Source organism: Chionomys nivalis, chromosome X (assembly GCF_950005125.1).
Source record: "Chionomys nivalis chromosome X, mChiNiv1.1, whole genome shotgun sequence".
Taxonomy (NCBI): domain Eukaryota; kingdom Metazoa; phylum Chordata; class Mammalia; order Rodentia; family Cricetidae; genus Chionomys; species Chionomys nivalis.
The window spans coordinates 116,475,577-116,499,077 of record NC_080112.1 but is presented as its reverse complement, the minus strand read 5'-3'; the positions used below and the strand labels follow the sequence as shown (position 1 = coordinate 116,499,077).

Below are 23,501 nucleotides of genomic sequence, written 5' to 3'. Positions count from 1 at the left end.
ATAAATAAATCTTTAAAAAAAAATAGAGGCTGTGCTGGCTAGTTTTATGTCAACTTGACACAAGTTAGAGTCATCTGAAAAGAGGGAACCTTAATTAAGAAAATGCCTCCATAAGTTCTAGCTGTAGGAGATTTTCTTAATTAATGATTAATGAAGCAGGGCCCTGCCCACTGTGAGTGGTTCCATCCCTGGGCAGGTGGTCCTGGGTTCTATAAGAAAGCAGTCCGAGGCCGGGCGATGGTGGCGCACGCCTTTAATCCCAGCACTCGGGAGGCAGAGGCAGGCGGATCTCTGTGAGTTCGAGACCAGCCTGGTCTACAAGAGCTAGTTCCAGGACAGGCTCCAAAGCCACAGAGAAACCCTGTCTCGAAAAACCAAAAAAAAAAAAAAAAAAAAAAGAAAGCAGTCCGAGTATGCATTTTGGAGCCAGGCAGCCAGCAAGCAGCACTCTTCCATGGCTTCTGCATCATCTCCTGCCTCCAGTTCCTGCTCTGTTAGAGTTCCTGTCCTGACTTCCTTTGAAGATGAACAGTGCTGCAGACATGTAAGGAAAATAAACCTTTTCCTCCCCAATTTGCTTTTGGCTATGGTGTTTTATTGCAGCAATAGTAACTCAGCTAACACAGATGTCTGCACCTGTGGATTCACCGTATCTGTCAGCTTCATTGGGTATTTTTCTCTTGCAGGGCTTCACAAGCCTACAGAGGAGAAGACTGGGCAGCAGTGTCTTTGCTGAGTCAGTTTAGGACAACAAAGAGGGTAGAATCAAGGTGTAGTCAACGATTGTGAAACTCAGCAGAAGAATCAGGGAGAAGGACTCGCTTCACCTGAAGGTGGAGATGAATTGTCTGGATATTACCATGTGCCAGCAAGAAGGAACACACCTACCCACTTGATGACTCCCACTTCCTGACTGCAGGACAGTGGTGGTGCTGTTATAAACCACCTTAGTTGGGAAAGGATATAAGGATGGCAGAAGATGGGGCTGGAGAGATGGCTCAGAGTTTAAAAGAGCTGGCTGTGCTTGTAGAGGACCTAGGTTCGATTTCCAACACTTACATGGCAGTTCACAACCATCTCTAATAGCCTCTGTAAGGACTGCATTCACTTACTGCACATGCAAGCAAACACTCATACTCATAAAATAAAAAGAATTAAAATCCTTTTGTTTGTTTGGGGTTTTTTTGATACAGAGTTTGTCTGTGTAACAGTCCTGTCTGTCCTGGAATTTGCTTTGCAGACCAGGCTGGCCTCGAACTCACTGACATCTGTCTGCCTCTGCCTCTTGAGTGCTGGGATTAAAGGCGTTGTGCCACTACTACCTGGCAAAATAATTAAAATCTTAAAAAAAAAAATAAAAGGATGGCAGAAGAGTTTGCTAGTGGTGGAATGGTATCCCCCCACGTGGGCTCAGTTTTTGTTTCTTCTGAAACCAGGACTCATATATCCCAGGCTGGCCTAGAACTTGCTGTGTAGTTGAGAATGATCTAGCAAAGTTTTAGAATTCATTTAAAGGAAGAGATTAGCAAATCTTTTTAAAAGCCATCATTTCTTAAACCAGTCTAAAAATATCTGAGGCTTATGTGTGTGTTTTTTCAGCTATAAAACTATGACAGAATTTTGTTGTTTCTGGATATGTATGTATGTATGTATTTTTACTTAGGACGATAGTGACAGTCTTTGTTGGCTTCAGCTCTGTAATCCTCTTGCCTCTACCTCTCAAGGACTGGGATTCCAGGAATGTATCTGGCCTGCACTTTTTTAAAAAAATGTGCTGGACGTTGCGCCCTGGGCTTTACGCATGCTAGCCAAACGCTCTCGCACCGAATTACCTTTGCACTCTAGCAGAAACACCTGGAATGAAGGGAGACCTGGGAGATCAAGTACCAGGAAGAGAAGCACAGAGAAGTGTGTTAAAGTGGAAGACAGAACAAGGAAGAAGAGGAACAAAAATCTTAAATAGTTTAACCCCACTCTGAATTATCTTCTTTAGTCCTCTGTAAGGGACACGGGGGCCCTTGTGTTCTCAGACAAGCACTAGGGAAACCAGGAATGTTAAGAATGCAGGGTTGTCTCTTCGAAGACAGAGACTTGTAACCTGTTTTCCCCCCAGATGGTAAATAGCCAGGTGACCTCTGTGCTATCTGTGTGGCCAGGCCACACCAGATACCCCAGACCTTTATCTTGTTTGTCTCAGTCAATCTGCAGTGCTGTCCTCCCCCAGACCTTATCATGAGCTTGTTTTTCTTGAGCCTGTTTTTTCATTTAATCTATAGAACCAACCTTTCTGGAAGGTGTCACTTGTACTTTACTAAGCGTTTCAAAGTAGTAATGTCTTAAGCTTTGGTTTTTTTTTTTTTTTTTTTTTTTTTTTTTTTTTTTTTGGTTTTTCGAGACAGGGTTTCTCTGTGGTTTTGGAGCCTGTCCTGGAACTAGCTCTTGTAGACCAGGCTGGTCTCGAACTCACAGAGATCCGCCTGCCTTAGCCTCCCAAGTGCTGGGATTAAAGGCGTGCACCACCACCGCCCGGCTTGTCTTAAGCTTTGTTGTGCACATGGGTTAGAATTAATTGTCACCAGAAACTTTTTTCCAAATTGTGCTGTGCTTAAATATGCCTAAAATAGTCGAGTGGTGCTGGTGCAGGCCTTTAATCCCAGCACCCAGGAGGCAGAGGAAGGCAAATCTCTGTGAGTTTGAGGTCAGCCTGGTCTATAAAGTGAGTCCCAGGACAGCCAGGGCTGTTATTCATAGAAACCCTGCCTCTGAAAAAAACTAAAACTACTTGGGATCAGACTCTTGAAGTTTGAACCAACACCAGCTACTGAATTGTGCTGAACCGAACTTCCTTCTTATCTCCCACAGATTGACACTCCATAGTTCTCCTAGCATCTTCATTTTAGCCATGAGATCCCATTTTAGAGACGAGAACACAAAGTTTAAGTAACTTCCCATTCTTACAAGTAATTTGTCCCCAAAGAGTTTAATTGAAGTTACGCTACATAGGGGATTATTCTCATCACAGAAGCCATAGGTTGCCAAATAAATATCTCAGTGCCAGTTTTGGGGTAACTCTCCTTGAGGCTATTGTCATTACTCTTGGTTGCCTGTCAAAAGCTGAAGGCAAGACTCTATCACTGAAGAGAACACACACATTGGTCATAGGACATGGAGAAAGCAAGTTGGCACTGACCAGGAAGCTTCCTCACTGCCAGTTAGCTTTCATAGTACTGGAAGATGCTAAGTACACTGGAAGGGGTCATCAACCATTCTACCCAAATGTGAACCTTGTTAACTGCACTACTGACTGGGGTGGTAAGATAGGCCTATATGTGCAACTGTGGCATGGATGTTATAAAGTGCCCTGGCTAGTTTTGTGTCACTTTGACACAAGCTAGAGTCATCTAAAAGGGGGGTACCTCAACTGAGAAAATGCCTCTATATGATCCAGCTATAGGGCATTTTCTTAATTAGTGATTAATGGGGGAGGGCCCAGCACATGGTGGGTGGTGCCATCCCTGAGCTGGTAGTCCTGGGTTCTATAAGAAAGTAGACTGAGCCAGCCATGATGGGCGAGCCAGTAAGCAGCATCCCCACCCTCCAATAGCCTCTGCATTAGCTCCTGAGGCAGCAGTTCCTGCTCTGTCTGAGTTCCTGTTATGGCTTCCTTCAATGATGAACTACAATGTAGAAGTGTAAGCCAAATAAATCCTTCCCCCAAACTTATGATATAAATGATAACCCCCAAAATAAATGATAACCAATCTACAACCCAGAGATTCAGAGAGCTTAGGTATAGAGGAAGGCACTAGGGGATATATTTGTATCTTCCTGGCAGGGGAAGTATAACCTTTTTTGTGGGTAACTGGGGGTGTGGAGGAGGGTTAGGAATGGGAGAAACAGGTGAGGAGGGAAGATAGGGTTGAGGAATGGAATGAAGAGAGAGACAACTGGAACTGAGGAGCATTTGAGGAAGGTCTGGAAGCCTAGTGTAATGGAAACTTTCTAAAATATATGAAGGCGATCCTAATGATGTCACCTAATAATAAGGGAGACCAAGCCCCAACTGACCATTTCTTGTCACCAAAGGAGGCTGCTGGTACTGGGACTGAGTTGCATCTAACTGAGTTGTTGGCCAAGGAATATCCCATGGATATCCCCAAACAACTCAGGTTGTTGCCAAGACAATGGGTCACTGTCCAAAAACTGACTGTGGGGTCCCATTGCTGAGGACAACACCCACACAACTCATTGAACATGGAAAAATTGAGCTGGTGCCTACACAGAATCTTCAGCCATATATCCTAGTGTCTTAGGTATGGGAAGGTACTCTGCAGCCTACAAAAAGAGAAACACAAACACCATACTCAACCACAAACCCTTTGACTTACAATCTGTCTTGCATGCAAGATATGCTGGGCAATAGTGGCTTAGAACTTGTGGGAGTAACCAACCAGTAACTGATTTGACCTAAGGCCCATGAGATGGAACCCATATTGACACTGATTGACCAAGAACCTGAGACTAGATAGCCAGGGACCTAAGGAAAAACCAAATGATACTGGTCTAGAAAACAAAAAGAAGAAGAAAAAGAAAAAAAAGTGTGGTGACTCATAATGATATTCTGCTATCCTCACAGATCAGTACCTTATTCAGTCATCCTCAGAGAAGCTTCCTCCTGCAGCAGATGGGGACAAATACAGAGACACATAGCCAGATATGGAGGGTGCTTGTCTTATATGCCAGCTAGCTTTATGTCAACTTGACACAAGCTAGAGTCATCTGAGAAAAAAGAACCTTGATTGAAAAAATGTCTCCATAAGATTGGACTGTAGGCAAGCCTACAGGGCATTTTCTTGATGGGTGATTGATGTGGGAGAGCCTAGCCCATTGTGGGTGGGGCCACCTCTGAGCTGGTGGTCCTGGGTTCTATAAGAAAGCGACTGAGCAAGCTATGAGGTGCAAGCCAGTAAGCAGCTCCCCTCCATAGTCTCTTTATCAGCTCCTGTCTCCAAGTTCCTACCCTGTTTGAGTTTCTGTCCTGTCTTCCCTCAGTGATAGACTGTTTACCTGGAAGTGTAAACTGAAATAAACCCTTTCCTCCCCAACCTGCTTTCTGGTTATTGTGTTCCATCACAGCAGCAATAGAAACACTAAGACATGGCAATAAGCAATTGTTTTCTTTTTTTTTTTTTTTTTTTGGTTTTTCGAGACAGGGTTTCTCTGTGGTTTTGGAGCCTGTCCTAGAACTAGCTCTTGTAGACCAGGCTGGTCTCGAACTCACAGAGATCCGCCTGCCTCTGCCTCCCGAGTGCTGGGATTAAAGGCGGGCGCCACCACCGCCCGGCTAAGCAATTGCTTTCTAATTGGACTTAAGCCCTATTTCACAGGAGAAAGTACATATCTGGTACTGTAAATCTGGCTAAGAACCTGTAGTTGGAAGGAGGATCAGGGTAACTTGGGCATTCTTAGAAAACAAGAACTGGCCCCTTTAAGAAGAGTTGCTTCTTGTTTTGGGGGTTATCCTATCCTCTCCCCTCAGGAGATTGCAACTGTCCCTATTCCTTAGAACTCTAGATGTCACTTCCTTTCATTGGCCCTTCTCCAATTGTCCCTTCACTTTCCTGCCTCAGTCTTCTTTCCAGGGCATACAGGACAAATTTAGGTGTAACCCCCAGATAACTACCCCATCACCCAAGACCCCCACAACAGCTGGGGAATTCACAGGCCCTAGTGGTGAACCTGCTAAATGGATATAGTATCAAACTGCTCTCTAAATTCAGGTTTTTACTCATAGAATAACGTAGCCCTTAGACTTCATCCATGATGTTTCTTTGGGCAGGGAACAGTGGTTAACATAGACACTTGTAACTGGTATAAGTGTAGAGAATAAGTGCCAGTGGAGTGTTCAGCCACAAAAGGGACATCTATATTAGACTCCTCTCTAGAAGGCTCAGTGAGCATAATGGAAGAGGGGACAGGAAGATTGGAAGGTTGGCAAGGACTGGTGAAAAAAACCAACCAAACAAACAAACAAGCAAACAAAAAACGTGTCTTCTGGATGTGACAGAACCTACTGAACTCAGGACCTCACAGCCTCTGTAGCTGACAAGACCCGAAGAGGATCAAGCTAATCAACATTCTAGGATGGAGTGGGAAGAGGCTCCCGAGTCTTCACACTTGAGGTCTATGGACAATGGATAGCTTCTGGGGAGAAAGATACAGTTTCCTTTAAGGGTGTGACCCGTGGGACAACAACTGTCTTCAGTGGATGGATGGCCCACATCCAAGAGAGCACAAACTAGAGTCAATTAGTTTTGTTTTGCTTTTGTAAAATAGAGGACAGGAAATTGGTGGGGATGGCTGGCAGAGAGGGAGGAGTTTGGAGCAGGAGTGGGGAGTGAAAGTGACCTGAAAGCATTATGAGAAATTCTCTGAGCAAAAGGGGGAAAAGCAACTTGTTCACAGTCCCAACAAGTCAAACTGGGTGCTTTCATGTTTGGTAGTGATAGAAGAAAAGGGGTGTGAGTGAGGCACTGCACGTTTGGCTCCTTACCAGTCTTGCTGTTTGGCGAGTCCTGATAGTGTTCTGATAGATAGGAACTCTCGGGTCTCCAAAAGCAGCTGTGTTTGAGACTGGAGGTGGGACCTGTTTATTTCACTGATGTGACATATGTTGCTTTGTATAGGAAGATATGGACAAGAAGTACTACCATGCTTTCTCACTTATGCTTTTCAGAGTTGGTAGGGGGCACTGGAGAAGTGTTGTGATTCTTAGGTGTGTTTTGATCTACCAGGGATAGAAAGCCAGGCTGCAGCTGCCTCTAAAGTAGAAGGCTGAGAGGCAGTCTGTGGGAAATATGAGCTTACGAGAAGCCTTCACAGGCTATAGATTCTGAGAGACAGGGGGCCCAGCAAGGGTCTGGCAGTGGCTCAGTTCTTTCTTGCAGTAAAAGCAGCTTCTCCACTGTTCAAATTTGTGCCCTGTCTTTTAAGAAAATCTTTCTTTCCTCGACTCTCTAAAGGCTCGGAGTGCTATGCTTATTGCTTAAGTAGTACTTCCCTGGGTTGCACTTAGAGCATAGTATCATGATGAGTCTGTAAAACATGCTCTAAACCCTAAGTGTACAAACACAACTGTGACATGTTTAATGCTTTTACAGCTTTTAGTGAAATACATGACTGGCTTGGGGATTATGTCCTATCCTATGTGGACATTGGGGATCTTGTAAAATAAGATGCAGGGAATATTTATCAATAAACTATAGGACAGAAATCATATATGTCAAAATCATAAAAGAACTTGATAACTGTTTATGACACGAATAAATAAAGATTTCCAGGGTTCGGATTTAGTTGATTTTAGTTAAGGTACTGTGTCTCACTGTATTACCCAGGCTGTCCTTGAACTTGCAAGGGTTTATTCTCTTGAGTTCTGACATTAGAGGCCTACACCACCCCATCTGGCCTGAAGTTCATTTTTCATTTTTCTTTTTGTATTTTTGAGATAGCCTCATAGCTTAGGCTGGCCTTAGACTTCTGATCCTCTTGTGCCTTTCAAGTGTTGCACTTACAGCGCTGAGTCATCATTACTTTAATTTTATTTTTTCAAGACAGGGCTTCTCTGGGTAGCTCTGGCTGTCTTGGAACAAGTTCTGTAGACCAGGCTGGTCTTGAACTCAGAGATTCACCTGTCTCTGCTTCCAGAGTGCTGGGATTAAAGGTGTACGCCACCACCACCCAGCTCAAATTTTCATTTTTGAAGAGAATAATTTTGAAATACATCCTCTGTGACACTGGTTTGTTATAGCAATGATTTACTTAAAGGTGAATGCTGGACCAGCAAGATGGTGCAACAGGTAAAGATGCTTATGCTAAGTTTGATCACATGAGTTTGCTTCCCAGGTTCCAAAGGCAGAAGGGATGAGCTGACTCCTACAAGCTGCTCTCTGCTCACATACACACTATGGTATGCACATGAGCACAATGCACACACAATAAATAAATAAAATAGTTTCTTTCTCAGGATAAAACTCTAAAACATAATCTTGGAAAAGTAGACTCCATTTTGTTATTTTTTTTTTCTGGGGTGATATACAGAAACCCCTATCTATTCCAGACAGAGGAGGCAAGGGCAAAACAAAGAAAGAAACAATTCAAGGCTGGAGAGATGGCTCAGAGGTTACGAGCACTGGCTGCTCTTTCAGAGGTCCTGGGTTCAATTCTCAGCAATCACATGTCAGCTCACAACTGTCTGTATCTCCAGTTCCAGAGGATCTGACACCCTCATACAGACATACATGCAGGAAAAACATCAATGCACATAAAATAAACAAAAATAAATTATTTTTTAAAAAAAGAAAGAAAGAAACAATTCAGGGCTGGAAAGATGGCTCAGTGGTTAAGAGCTCTATTCTAGAGGTCCTGAGTGAGTTCAATTTCCAGCAACCACATGGTGGCTCACAACCATCTCTAGTGGACTCTGATGCCCCCTTCTGGCATAAAGTCATACATGAAGATAGAGCACTCATACATAAAATAAATAAATACATTTTATTTATTTATTTATTTATTTATTTATTTATTTATTTATTTATTTATTTATTTTTTGGTTTTTCGAGACAGGGTTTCTCTGTGGTTTTGGAGCCTATCCTGGAACTAGCTCTTGTAGACCAGGCTGGTCTCGAACTCACAGAGATCCGCCTGCCTCTGCCTCCCAAGTGCTGGGATTAAAGGCGTGCGCCACCACAGCCCGGCAATAAATACATTTTAAAAAGAAAGAATTCTTTCAAGTTCCGTTTGGTAATTAATGATACAGCAGGTGTGTGAGGGTGGGGTGGGTGTGTATGTACGGTACACACTAGGTATGCGCTGTGCCACTGAATTGTATGGCAGTTGATGCCTGTAATTCCAGCACTTGGGAGGCTGAGTAGGAGAACTTCATGTTTGGGGTCAGCCTGAGCTACTTGGTGAATTTCAGGTCAGCCTATGGAGTAAGGGTCTGCCTCAAACAAAAACAGCAACAACACAAAAGAACAATAAAAACTTTAAGCAACTAAGCAGCAACTACCACTCACAGCCTGCTAGCAGTGGCTTGTCATCTCAGATACTCAGGAAGCTGAAGGAGAAAGAGCTCAAATTCAATGCTGACCTGGGCAACATAGTGAGACTCTATCTCAAAACTTAAAAACTAAACTGGTTGGTGGGGGCACATGCCTTTAATCCCAGTACTCAGAAGACAGAGGCAGGAGGATCTCTGTGAATTCAAGGCCAGCCTGGTCTACAAGAGTTAGTTCCAGGACAGCTAGAGCTACACAGAGAAACCCTGTCTCAAAAAATCAAAAGAACAGCCGGGCGGTGGTGGCGCACGCCTTTAATCCCAGCACTTGGGAGGCAGAGGCAGGCGGATCTCTGTGAGTTCGAGACCAGCCTGGTCTACAAGAGCTAGTTCCAGGACAGGCTCCAAAACCACAGAGAAACCCTGTCTCAAAAAACCAAAAAAAAAAAAAAAAAAAATCAAAAGAACAACAAAAATAAACCTAAAAATTAAGATAAGAGGAATGAGAATGTAGCTCAGTGGTGGAGGGCTTGCCCAGTGTGTACAATGCCTTGGGTTCCATACCCAGTACCACGACAATCACATCCAAAAAAAAACAAATCCAAAAACCCAAAGCCCCAAACAAAACAAAAATGTCATAGACTGGGTACTGGCAATACATCGTACCAGCTCTAGCAAGAGACTGAATGCATCAGTAAGAAGTTATTATTCCTACTAATATGAATTTCTGAATAAATATAAGGAGTAGTTTTTAAATTATTATTTTCTTATGTGTATGGGTGTTCTTCCTTCATACACACCTGGTGCTCATGGAGGCAAGAATAGGGCATTGGAGCCCCCAGGAATGGAGTTATTGATGGTTATGTGCGGCTCCATAGGTCCTAGGAAGTAAACCCAGGTCCTCTGGAGGAGCAGCCAGTACTTTTTTTTTTTTTCGAGACAGGGTTTCTCTGTGGTTTTGGAGCCTGTCCTGGAACTAGCTCTTATAGACCAGGCTGGTCTCGAACTCACAGAGATCCGCCTGCCTCTGCCTCCCAAGTGCTGGGATTAAAGGCGTGCGCCACCATCGCCCGGCAGCAGCCAGTACTTTTAACTGGGGAAGCATCGCTCTAATCCCCTTAGTAGATTTCCAAATAAAAAGCACAATAAACTAAAAAAAAAAGCGCAATAAACTAATAAATTTGTCCACTTATTACTAATTTTGTTTTGTTTTTTGAGATAGTGTTTCTCTGTGTAACCCTGGCTGCCCTGGAACTTGCTCTACAAATCAGGCTGACCTGGAACTCAGGGGTCAACCTGATCAACATAAGGAGTTCCAGGCCGGCCTGGGACATACAATGAAGTCCTGTCTCAAAAAAAAAAAAAAAAATCACACAAGCAAAATATATTTCTTCTCTTTTTATTTAGAAATTTATTCTTCCCTCTTATATTACACCCCGGCCACCATTTCCCCCTCCCTCCTCTCCTCCCAACCCACCCTCTCCCCCAGATCCACTCTTCCCTGTTTCCTTTTACAAACTAGCAAGCCTCCCATGGATATCAACCAAACATGGCATAATGCATTACAAAATGACTAGGCACAAACCCTCATACCAAGGCTAGACTAGGCAACGCAGTAGGAGGTAAAGGGTCCCAAAAGCGGGCAAATAGAGTTAGAGACAGCCCCTGCTCCCGTTGTTAAGAGTTCCACAAGAACACCAAGCTACACAGTCATAATACATATGCAGAGGACCAAGGTCAGACTAATGACTCCCTGACTGTTGCTTCATTTACTGTGAGCCCCTATGAGCCCTGGTGAGTTGACTCTGTGGGCTGTGTTCTTTTTTTTTTTTTTTTTTTTTGGTTTTTCGAGACAGGGTTTCTCTGTGGTTTTGGAGCCTGTCCTGGAACTAGCTCTTGTAGACCAGGCTGGTCTCGAACTCACAGAGATCCGCCTGCCTCTGCCTCCCAAGTGCTGGGATTAAAGGCGTGCGCCACCACCGCCCGGCTTGGGCTGTATTCTTGTAGTGTCTTAACCCCTCTGGCTCCTACAATCCTTCCTCCCCCTCTTCTGCAGGATTCCCTAAACTCTGCCTAATGTTTGGCTGTGGGTCTCTGTGTCTGTTTCCATCAGTCTCTGGTTGAAGCCTCTCTGTTGATGATTATGTTAGGCTCCTATCTATGTGTATAGCAGAGTATTATTAGGAATCAGCAAAACGGGTTTCTTTCTTTCTTTCTTCCTTTCTTTTTTCTTTTTTTAATTCGCTCTGTAGACCAGGCTGGCCTTGAACTCACATAGATCCACCTGCCTCTGCCTCCTGAGTGCTGGGATTAAAGGCATGCACCACAAAATGGATTCTTTATCTCTTCATTTAGATTATGACTATTATTACTGGTACAGTGGTCTTTTTATTCTTTAAGGAAATTACCTATTTTTAAATTTCTGTTTTGTTTTCTTTTTGAGATGGGGGTCTCAAGTTTCCTCCTGCCATTCAAGTGCTGTGAATATGGGCATGTGTTAACCATGTCTGACAGGAAATTGTACTTTTTTGATTGTTTCTTTTTATTTTTTGTTCGTTGAAACAAAGTTTCTCTGTGAAACAGTCCTGGCTTTCCTGAAACTCACTCTGTAGACCAGGCTGGCATTCAACTCACAGAGATCCACCTGCAGCTGCCTCCCAAATGCTGGGATTAAAGGTGTGTGCCACCAACTGCCCGGCTGGTTTTTTTTTTGTTTGTTTGTTTGTTTTGAGACGTGGTTTCCCCGTGACCCTGGCTGTCCCTAAACCTAAACTAGTACTGTACAACAGGCTGGCCTTGAACTCAGAGACCCACCTACCTCTGCCTCCCAAATGCTGGGATTAAAGGTGTGTGCCACCACTACCCGGCTGGGTTTTTTGTTTGTTTGTTTGTTTTGTTTTTGTGTTTTTTTTTTTTGAGACGTGGTTTCTCCGTGACCCTGACTGTCCCTAAACCTAAACTAGTGCTGTACAACAGGCTGACCTTGAACTCAGAGACCCACCCACCTCTGCCTCCCAAGTACTGGGATTAAAGGCAGCATTCCCTACTACATTCTATTTATAGTTCAGTTTCTAAGTATCCGAGTGTTTTTTTTTTTTTTTTTTTTTTTTTTTGGTTTTTTGAGACAGGGTTTCTCTGTGGTTTTGGAGCCTGTCCTGGAACTAGCTCTTGTAGACCAGGCTGGTCTCGAACTCACAGAGATCCGCCTGCCTCTGCCTCCCGACTAAGTATCCGAGTGAAGCAGGGGACAGCAACCAGGTGACTTATTTGATAATTCTATGAGAGCACTTCACTCTCTAATGACTAGTGCTGCCAGATTTAAAAAAAAGAGGTTGTTTAATTAAATTCAGATAAACAAGTAGTTCTTAGCATAGGCATGTTCAAAATGTAGATAAGATATGCTTGCAGTAAAAGATGTTCACTTAATTTGTAATTCAAATTTAATTAAGTATCCTGTAATTTGAGGGTCGTCTAGGTTCGTGCTGCTTGGTAAGCACCAATTCCCTAGGTCGCCTCAGACAGAAAACAAAAATTATTGTCATTACAAACTATTTGGTACAGTAATGGGTAGCAACCAAATGACCAAAGAATTTTGACCCTTTGAGGAACCCGTAACTGACGCAACTGCTTAAAATGCTGCTTTGATTGATTCCCGCCCTCCTCCATTCTTCTCTTCCAGCAACCAGAAAGAATTGCTTGATCACTTCTAAAGTCCCGCCCTTTCGGCTATCCCCAATGGAGAGTAAGCTGTTACTCAAAAGGAGGCAACAAAAGCGTCAACGTGGAGTTGAGAGAAGCGGAAGTAGTCAGATTTCGCTGAGGGCCGTAAAGCGGGTAGTATTTTCGCCTTCCGGATAACGACAGCAGCTCCTACTGTCAGTGCCGGCCTTCCTCGTGCCGGACCCTTCCTAATTCAATTTCCTTCCCATTCCGGGCCCTTCCCTATCGTCGCCCCCTTCACCTTGGATCATGTTCAAGAAGTAAGGACACGCTGTGGCCTCCGTCGGCTGCTCACAAAGGGGGTGGGGGTGGGGGTGGGGAAGAGGGCGAGAGCAAAGGTCCTCTTTCTCTCCTCCGCCCCTGCCATCCTGACTCCCTAAGATTTTTTATATATATAGTACTATGCTCTCACTCAGGACTTGGAACACTTCTTTAAGCTTTCCATCTCTAGCCCTCAATCGGGGTTTGGCTCTCCCGCTCCCATTTTCTTTCTCCTTAACCCTGTTCTGCCCCCTCCGGCAGTGCTATCTCCATTCCTAGGTTTCTACCAATCACATCCTTGCATTGTGATTTAGGGGCACATCCTCCTTAGTTGAGAGGAGAGCCCTGCACTCGCTGCCATATGTTTATTAGTTATGAACTGAAAAAGGGAAGGCTTGACTTCCTGGGTCATGGCAGCGAAGGAGTCTGGGTGACAGGAAGCAGGCAGTCTATCAAGCCAATTGCTTAGCTGCCAGATTAACCTTGTCTTGAAAACAACGAGATAGTCCTGTGTGCTAGTCAGTGTAGGAAGACAAAAATTGCTTGGAAACCTACCCAGTGGGTTTATCTTCCAGATTTGATAGACGCGAAAGGCAAAGGGGGAACATGGGAAAAGGAAGGTGGGTTTTGTGCATGAAAATTTGAGCAGATCTTAACGGATCTTAAAATTATCATCAACATTCCTAAAAAAAAAAAAAAAAAAAGTCCGGGGCTCATTCTTTTGTTATACTTGGGTGGTCTTTTGTATCTTAACGTGTGAGGTTTTGTTTAGATAAAAATAAAAAAAAACCCACAAGTTTTTTTTTTATTATGGATGGGAATCTATTTTTTTCTTTGAGCAAAAATTTTTAGTAAAAGGCATTTATGTAGCTAATAATGTATTCTAGCATAACAATTACTCTGCCCTCATTAATTGCAACAGGCATGGCAGTTTATTCTAATATTGTTTTAAAACGTTGGTTTTATATTGTATAAGACAAATGGAAATTGTGGTATTTTAAAAGCAATTTACTTCATAATTATTTTAAGCATGACTACTTGCTTGGGAATAGATGATTAATTAGAACCTTACTTTTAGATTTTCTGATTCTTCTGCTTAGCAATGCCCTCTTTTTTTTTTCTTTGAAAAAAATCATTTGCCAGATTTGATGAAAAAGAAAATGTGTCCAACTGCATCCAGTTGAAAACCTCAGTTATTAAGGGTATTAAAAATCAATTGATAGAGCAATTTCCAGGTATTGAACCATGGCTTAATCAAATCATGCCTAAGAAAGATCCTGTGAAAATTGTCCGATGGTAAGTTCTTGTTTTTCTCCACATAAAGATTAGAGTAGCTGACTATCAAAGGTTAGACTGTTCTCATTCTAAATGGAATTATTTCCACATTAGCTATTGATAGACTAATAACAAAAATGGACAGAATTAACTCTAAACTTGTTAGCTATCCATAGACTAATGATGAGAATGGACAGAATTAACTCTAAACTTGTCAATATTTCTATTTTCAAATCTTATCTACATATATTAAAATGTGTATTGTTTTAGCAAAGACTTGTTTTTATAGTTGAATTTATTTCAGTTTGCTTTTGAAAGATGTATTTTATTACTTGACAATGGAATTACGATAATAAAATGTGGAATGAAATTGGATGTAGCAGGTCATATTTCCTCTCTGTCCTCTATTGTTTTCTCTAGATAGGTATTTTTAGGTCAGGATCTTCACTGGATTAATAAGCTCATGTATCTTTGTATGTGGCTATTTCATGTTATAATTTTATAGGATGTTTGACTTATATTCACTTTGGAAAGAAAATATCTAACTTGGTACTTTGTGACATTTCTCTTACAGCCATGAACATATAGAAATCCTTACAGTAAATGGGGAATTACTGTTTTTTAGACAAAGAGAAGGGCCTTTTTATCCAACCCTAAGATTACTTCATAAATGTAAGTCTTGTTAGAAATATGCATTTGGGAATATAAAAATACACAAAAGGAGTTGAAAACTATAGGAGTGGAAAGTTATTTCTGATAGTTTGTTATTTATTTGTGCTAAGTAACGAGGAATATAAAAATAAAGTGGATTCTCATCTTGTAAGTCTGAAAAATGCAAATTCTCTTATGTATTAGAGAAAGCCCTCCCCCTACAAAAAAAAAATTCATTAGTTCATCCATTCAATAACAGCCCAGTGAGGTGGCTCACAGAGATCTACCTTGCTCTGCCTCCCAAGTGCCGGGATTAAAGTCGTGCGTTACCACAAACTTATACTACTCTTATTGACATATCTTCCCTCTACCATTTGTTAGACATTGTGATCCACCTCAGTTTCTTTTTTTATATGTTAGTGATGGAACACATCTTTCTATTCAACATACTGCACATTCCTCCTTATTATTTAGGACAGACTCAGAAATAGAGTTACTGGGTTAAGAATAGAATTCTTTTCAAGGCTTTTAATCCGTGCTGCTAAATTGTTCTAAAGGAAACTTACACCCATTTGCAAGCTGTTTGGATGTATACTCCTATACTCTTTTCTTGAAAATATTTATCAAATTTGTTAGTAAAGGACAGTGATTTGGCTTTTATTTTGCAACCATAAGAGTATTGTAATTTTGTGTTCTTTGCCATTATCTTGAGTCTTCTAATTTATATAATTTATTTCTTCTCTTGTAGATCCTTTTATCTTGCCACATCAGCAGGTCGATAAAGGAGCCATCAAATTTGTCCTCAGTGGAGCAAATATCATGTGTCCTGGCTTAACTTCTCCTGGAGCTAAGCTTTACCCTGCTGCCGTAGATACTATTGTTGTATCCTTCCCAGGGCTAAACCACTGAAAATTGTTCATTGTGTTCTTGCCATTACTGAAATATCTAGCATCCAGAAGAATATTATATGTGTTTTTAATTTTTATTAGAATATTTTCAGAAATTGGAGTTTCACTCTGTAGCCAAAGCTAGCCTTGAGCTTGTAATTCTGCTGCCTCAGTCTCCCCATCAGTGCTTGGATTGCAGGCATGTGCTACCACACCCTATTGAAGGAGACTTTTAATTTTGACTAAGAGAAATGGGAGATAAACTCAAATCAACTAACGTTGAATATTTTTTCTCTTCTCTCTTCTCTTCTGTTCTATCTCCCTCCCTCCCTCCCTCCTTCCCTCCCTTCCTTTCTTTTTCTGAGATAAGGTCTTACTATGTAGCCTTGGCTGGACCTCAGACTCAGTATGTGGTCCAGGCTGGTTTAGAACTCACCATGGATTCCAAATTGCTCTCAGGTCTCGAAAATCAAAAAAAAAAAAAAATTTGTTCTCAGATTGATCAGAATTCTTCTACCCCTGTTTCCTGAATGTTGGGATCATAGGATTATAAGAAGGCATATTCTTGGCCATGAAAGAAGTGAGAGATGAACTGGAATCAAGCAGACTTTTTATTTATTTTTTTTCTTTTTGAGAAAGTGTCTCATGGTAGCCCCGGGTGGTCTCAGACTTGTAGCCAAGGATGCTCTAGAACTACTCTTCCTGCCTCTACCTTCCCAGTTCTGTAATTATAGGCATGTGCCCCATTCTTCCCTCTCCTCTTTGTTTTCTCGAGGCAGAGTTTGTGTACCCTTGGCTGTCCTGGAACTAGCTCTATAGACCAGGCTGTCTTCGAACTTACATTGATCCACTTGCCTCTGCCTCCTGAGTGCCGAGATTACAAGCATGTGCTACCATCACTCAGCTAGCTCCCCTTTTTCAATTTTTTTCTCAAATTTCTTTAAACCATTTTACACATGTATGCAATGTATTATGATTATATTCACTCCTCTTACCCCCAGTTACATTTTCTGTCTTTTTTTTTTTTTTGAGACAGTCTTATTATGTAGCCTTGGCTGGCCTAGAGCCTGTTATATAAATCAGGCTGGCCTCAAACTCGCAAAGATCTGCTTGCCTCTGTCTCCTGAGTGCTGGTTTTGAAGGGATGTGCCACCATGCCCACTCTCTTGTTTATATTGATTGATTGATTGATTGATTGATTGATTGATTGATTGGAGACAGGATCTCACTATATATCTCTGACTGGCTTAGATTTTACTATGTAGCCCAGACTATCCTTGACCTTTCTGTAACCCTGCTTCTGCCTCTTGAGTGCTGGGATTACAGATGTTTACCACTATTCCCAGTTCCCTTCTTTTTGACAGTCTTTTTTTTTAAAGATTTATTTATTTATTATGTATACAAACATTCTGCCTTGATGTATGCCCGCACGCCAAAGGAGGGAGCCAGATCTCAGTACAGATGGTTGTGAGCCACCATGTGGTTGCTGGGAATTGAACTCAGGACCTCTGGAAGAGCAACCAGTGCTCTTAACCTCTGAGCCATCTCTCCAGCCCTCTTTTTGACAGTCTTAAACTGACCTTGAATTTACTATGTAGCCAACACTATTCTTGAATTCCTTATTCATGGGTCATACCACGGGCATATACTGTCATGCCAGATTCCTTTTTTATTTTTATTTTTAAATTTTCTATTTCTCTCTCTGTGTGTATGTATGTGTATATATGTATATGTATGTGTAGGTAAGAGAACAACTTCAGGAGTCAATTCTCTCTTTTTACTGTAGGATCTTGGGATAGCACTCAGCTTATCAGGTTTGTATCTTAAGCACTTCTACCTTCTGGATCCTCTTGCCTTCCCTTTTTATTTCATGATGATAAATTGTGTTTCATTTTATGTGGATTCATAGAAGGTAATTAAAAAGTTATTAAGGAGTTCCAGTGTCATTGCAGCCTGTTTATAACCTATTATCAGACTCAGGATGCAGTCTGAAACTTGATTATGAATAGGTTATAGGTGATCTGTCTGGATCCTCTTTTGCACATAAATTTGTTACTTTAATGTTTAGTTTGACTCTCCAGATATAGTGTGTAGAAGTTAGCTCGATTCGGGACCTAACTTGGTCCCACCTCTTGAAGATAATTAGTTAACAAAGCTTCCCCATCAATAGTGGAATAAAAGCATTCAAGAAAGAACTGAATTGAGGCAGCAGGTATAGTGTGTGTGTGTGTGGGTGGGGGGGTATTTTGTGTTATGTAGCCTGGATTAGCCTGGAACTCAATAGGTAGCCTAGGGTGGCCGTGAATCTTACTGTCTCAGCCTCCCAGTGCTGGGTTTACAGGCATCTATTAATGTACCAGCCTAAAGATTGACTTTTAGGAGGTTGGTTTAGAACTGAGAACATATTCTTCTCTAAGAGAAATCTGTATTTTTTTTTTTTTTTTTTTTTTTGGTTTTTCGAGACAGGGTTTCTCTGTGGTTTTGGAGCCTGTCCTGGAACTAGCTCTTGTAGACCAGGCTGGTCTCGAACTCACAGAGATCTGCCTGCCTCTGCCTCCCAAGTGCTGGGATTAAAGGCGTGTGCCACCACCGCCCGGCAGAAATGTGTATTTTTATATTTAAAATAATCTTGTTATGCAACACAAGCTAGCCTTGAACTTATGGTGATCTTCTAGTTCAGTTTTCCCAAGTACTAGGATTACGGGTGAACATCACACAATACACTTAGAAAACATTTTAAGATTTTTAACATATTCAACTTGAAAATATATAAGTAGAATTTGTTTCTTTTTGAGAAGGAGTCTAGTCTCATCTTGAATTTTTGGTGATCTGCCTTTATCAGCTTTCAAGTATCAGATCACAGGAATGAGCCATCATGTCTAGCTAGGTCTTTTATTTGTTTTTTTTTTTTTTTTTGAAGCAGGGTCTCTCTTACCTAGTCCTGGGTGTCCTGGAATTTATATACGAACCAGGCTTACCTCATAGAGATCTGCCTGTCTCTGCCCCCAAGTGCTGGGGTTAAAGGCGTGTGCACCTTTAACACCTAGCTAAGAATGAATTTTTGGAAGGACTATATTCCCAAATTGACTGTCTTAGTTTGTGTTCTTACAGGTCTCATTAGTAAAAGAAGGTGGCAGATATTAATAATGAATGTGATAGGTCAAATAAATGCATTTAGAGACATTGCAATGTGCTTTCAAACAAGGAAAAAGTGAGACCTTAAATTACCACAGGCCAGTCAATGGTGGCACATGCATTTAATCCCAGCACTCAGGAAAGCAGAGGCAGGCAGATTGTTCGAGGCCAGCAAGCCTGGTCTATAGAGTGAGTTCCTGGATAGTCAGGGCTACACAGAAACCCTGTTATGAAAAACCAAACCAAACGAACAAAGAGAGAGAGAGAGAGAGAGAGAGAGAGAGAGAGAGAGAGAGAGAGAGAGAGAGAGAGAGAGAGAAAGGAAAGAAAAGAAATAACCACAGGAGCAAAAAGCCAATATAACCTATTCAACTTTTTAAAAGAAATGCACATGGACCTATAAGCAGTGGTGTGTACCTGTATTCCCAGAATCTGGGAAGCTGAGACAGGACAAGTGCCATGAGTTCAAGGCCAGGCTGGAGTACATGAGACTGCCTCAAAAACAAACCAGAAATAGAAGAACTAGTGGTAAACTGAGACAGCTTCAAATCAAGGAATAGTCTTCATGTACAGCACACCTTATTATGTTGGACTTTTTATTTGTTTTGAGACAGCAGTTCACTATGTAGCCCTGGTGGCAAACAAGTTGCTATGTAAACATCAGGCTGGCCTCAAATTCACAGAGATCTTCTTGCCTCTGCCTCTTAAACATTGGAAGTAAGGCTGTGACCACCACATTTGGTCATGATGATCTTTTAAGTCACGATCAGTTAATGATTCCTATTATCCTTTTTGTCTAGGGGTTGCTAGGGAGGAAACTCACTTTTTAAAACTTGTTTTTGAGACAGGGTCTCATGCAGCCCAGGCTGGCCTGGAACTTTTGATGATCTTCCTGTCTACTTCCCAAATGCTGGATTCCAGGTGTGGGCTACCATGTCTCTCTTCTTTCCCCACTCCCCCATTCAGGATCTTACTAGGTAGTTCAGACTGATTTTGAACTCACAATCCTGCTTCAACCTCCCAGGTGCTAATATTCCAGAGGTGCACCATCGCAGCCCTGCTCCATACTGTTTAAAGGATATTGTTTATGCCATGAATAGGAATAAGTGATTCTGCATCACTTCCAATTTGCAGCAATATTTCATTATATTATCTATTATATAGGATTTTGTTCATTAGGACAGGAATCTGTCTTCTGCTTTATCATAGACAGAATGGTCATTTTCCTCAGGCTGAGAAAAGGAATAGTAATTGGTGCGTACAAGGAAATCACTATGAAGTGTGGGTTGCATTTAAAGGTGTGTTTTAACTGGATGTGTTAGCTTAAACTTGTAATCCTAATACTTGGAAGGCTGAGGCAAGAAGACTGCCATTAGCTTGAGGTCAGCCTCAGAAACAAAAATACCAGGGTGTAATGATAGGTACATACTTTTAGCACTCAGGACGTATCTTTGTGAATTTGAGACCATCCTGGTTTACATAGCCCAGATCCGCCTGGGCTACATAGTGTAACACTAACTTTCAAAAAAAGGTGTATTCTGTGTCTTGTGCTCAAAAGAAGGCTTTCTCTTTTGTGGCATTTATACCTAAAGGATAGAATAAGTTGTATAATGATAGACACACATTGTATTGATGTAGATACGAGTCACATACTAGGTGTTCAAATATTTGTGCTATACTGAATGGACCACTGGAAAGTCAATGGAGAAAAGTATTCTTTGAGGACAAGGTTACCTTTTATGTTTATGATTTAAACAATGGTATGTTTTCTGGTCTGTATTTTTCCTTGACTGGAAGATTTTCCTAGTGCCTTAACTTTACCATCACCCCCCACTCCTCTTTTGGAGATGAGTTTCCTCATTTGAAGTAACAGATTTACAGAAATTGCAAAAAATAGTAGAGAGATTCTGTGTGTATTTGAACTCAAACACTGCAGCATAAAACATGGAAGCTTCAAAGGATAGCTAAAATCACTGTTTCAATTGTAGAAAGGCTGAAACTGTTACAGGGGGCTCATCACAATAGAGTGGAAATCTAGTATATTTTTGAGACAAGTCTTGTTATGTAACATAGAGCTGACCTTAAACTAGCTATGTAGCTCAGGGTTTACTAAAATTTATGGTTTTCCTTCCCTAACTTTCTAAGTACAGTGATTATCAGCTTGTACCTTGCCCAGCTGGGAATATAATTATTATTTTATGTGTTATTTATATAAAGCCACCATTTGGTTGTAGAAATAACTAAAGCAGTTGATAAATATTTCACAGATTTTAGTATTTATCTGCAGTGAGTTCTGTCTTCTTTTTGCCTGACTTTCTGGTTTGGTTCATAGGGAGGTGCAGTACTGATATTTGGCTTGAAACTAAAATGATCAATTCATTGAGGATTTATTGGCTATTTACATTGTACCCAAAGACTGCTAGGTTCCTGCTTGTAAGGAATCAATGGTCTAGGAGAGAACAAAGACGGGCTTAAATGGCAAAGCAATCATTGTTTCTCATACTTCCCTTCCCCAAACTGAGAAATAGTTTTCTTAGCTTGTCTTCAGGCAATCATGGCAGAAGGAAAGCAACATGCTTTGTGTGTTGGTGTCATGAAGATGTCTGCAGAAGATATGTAAGTCTCATTTTAGGCTCATATAACTGAAATATGAGTGGTAGCTCAGGAAGCATCAGTTACAGGTGGTGTTTGATGTCATTCATACCACATCTTATAAATATCTAACCAAAGTAGCTCATTTCTTATTTTTCCTAATATTAGGAAGCCATTACAACTCACTTTGTCTTCAGGGTTACATTCTTAAACATTTTGAAATGAAACGTGCTGAAACAGGTGTTATACCTATCTGTGTATGTGATACTTTAGGATTTTCTCTTTGGTGCCTATCTAGGTTTAAATTGGTGCTAGAGGGTGTGTATTTTACTGCTAGTTTTGAAAATACACATACAGCTGGGTCTAACAGCACCTGACTATAATTCTAGCACTTTGTGAGGTGGAGGCAGGGGGATTGTGTGTTTGAGGCTACTTGGGACTACAAAGTGACTGTCTCAAAAATACTATTTTACATTCTAACCTGGTGATAAAAGAAATGTAGCATGTTTTCAACATATATAACCAAAATTCTGTTAATTTTGCTTTGAGATTTAGTGTGTTGATGTTTGCATATTTTGTAGGTATCGTTCTGTTTGTATTCACTTTCTGGGTTGTTCTCCACTCCAGACAGGATTTCTCTGTGTTGCCTTGGCTGTCCTGGAACTCACTCTGTAGAATAGGCTGGCCTCGAACTCATAGAGATCTACCTGCCTCTGGGATGAAAGGCATTGGCCACTAACACCTGGCTATTTTTTGGGTGTTTGAGACAGAGTCTCTTGTAGCCAGATTGATCTTGAACTCACCATGCAATTGAGGATGACTTTGAATTTCTGATCTGCCTCCAGTCTGGGATTATAGGTGTGTCCTACCACACCCAGCTTTAGAATCACTTAAATATGAATTTCAAGAGTGATTATGTGGCTCAATGGTGTAGTGCTTGTATAGCACGCATGAGGCCTGGGGTTTGATTTTGTAGTACTACAAAAAGCAAATAGCCGACTAAAAGAGAAGTCAAATCAACCAAATCCCCAAACCTCACAAATTGCCACAGAGTACTGTAATTTAATGTAGACAATAATATAATGGCAATACATTTCCTACATGGTGCTCACTGATTGTAAAGTAGCACGACACTTTAGACTGTGTTTCTCATGAATGATTAAGCCTATAAAATTCATAAAACCTGCTTATGTATTTTTTTTCTTTCTACAGTGAGAAAGTCAACAAAGGAATTGGCATTGAAAATATCCATTATTTAAATGATGGGCTGTGGCATATGAAGACATATAAATGAGCCTCAAAAGGAATGTGCTTGGGCTAAACATGGCTATTATGCTGTATCTGTGTTTGTGTCTGTGTGTAGCAGCATGAAGACAATGCCTCTATGGTTATGCTGAATAAATTCTGTGGATGCTAAAATTCTGTTAGCTTCAGAAATTATTTTAACTTAAACACAAATTACAATTGGGTAGCAAACTTGAACATTAAAGGGTGTCTGGTAAGTAACTTAGCAGAGAACTCAGTGTTCTATTTAGGTTAATGATAGAAGATGATTTGGTAAATGTGTTTGCCAGTTTATGGTAGATTTCTAGATAGTTTGTCTAGTTATGGAGCTAGAAGCTAGATTTGGAATTTTATTCCATTATTCAGAGGCACCCAGCAGTGTTCTTGTGTGTGTGTCTCTGTGTGTGTGTTTGTTGTTGTTTTAAATTTCATTATGGACTATTCCAAACATACTCTAAAATATTTGTAATAGTATAATAGGCTTTCCTTCATCACCCTGATTCACTTTATGGCTAATCTTCCTTTACCTATGCTTCAGTTTTCTCCCCTATTTCCTAGTTACTGTGAAGCAAATCTTAGCCTATTATTTCTTTTTTTTTTTTTTTTTTTCGAGACAGGGTTTCTCTGTGGTTTTGGAGCCT

At 41.2% G+C, this 23,501-nt stretch overlaps 2 protein-coding genes across 4 annotated transcripts in view; one reads left to right on the top strand and one right to left on the bottom strand.

The window, feature by feature from the left end:
- Cul4b (cullin 4B) overlaps positions 1 to 23,501 on the bottom strand; it is a 110,093-nt gene that overhangs the window by 65,337 nt on the left and 21,255 nt on the right. The window lies entirely within an intron of this gene.
- Positions 12,739 to 23,472, top strand: Mcts1 (MCTS1 re-initiation and release factor). Of its 3 annotated transcripts, none has more exons than XM_057760537.1 (6): positions 12,739 to 13,035; positions 14,180 to 14,332; positions 14,886 to 14,983; positions 15,711 to 15,844; positions 21,533 to 21,600; positions 22,789 to 23,458. In XM_057760537.1, exons 1-6 carry the CDS (start codon positions 13,025 to 13,027, stop codon positions 22,868 to 22,870), a joined length of 546 nt encoding a protein of 181 aa, XP_057616520.1. In that variant the 5' UTR covers positions 12,739 to 13,024; the 3' UTR covers positions 22,871 to 23,458. The 3 variants fall into 3 exon arrangements, with proteins under 3 accessions (XP_057616520.1, XP_057616521.1, XP_057616519.1); XM_057760536.1 differs by lacking the exon at positions 12,739 to 13,035 and adding an exon at positions 13,430 to 13,656 and having other exon boundaries at positions 22,789 to 23,457; XM_057760538.1 differs by lacking the exon at positions 14,180 to 14,332 and having other exon boundaries at positions 22,789 to 23,472.

Excerpts from the sequence above, each read along its gene's own strand:
- Mcts1 (XM_057760536.1), top strand. Across the intron at positions 15,845-21,532 it reads CTGCCGTAGATACTATTGTT|GCAATCATGGCAGAAGGAAA; the intron begins GTATCCTTCCCA and ends GCTTGTCTTCAG. Across the intron at positions 21,601-22,788 it reads AAGATGTCTGCAGAAGATAT|TGAGAAAGTCAACAAAGGAA; the intron begins GTAAGTCTCATT and ends TTCTTTCTACAG.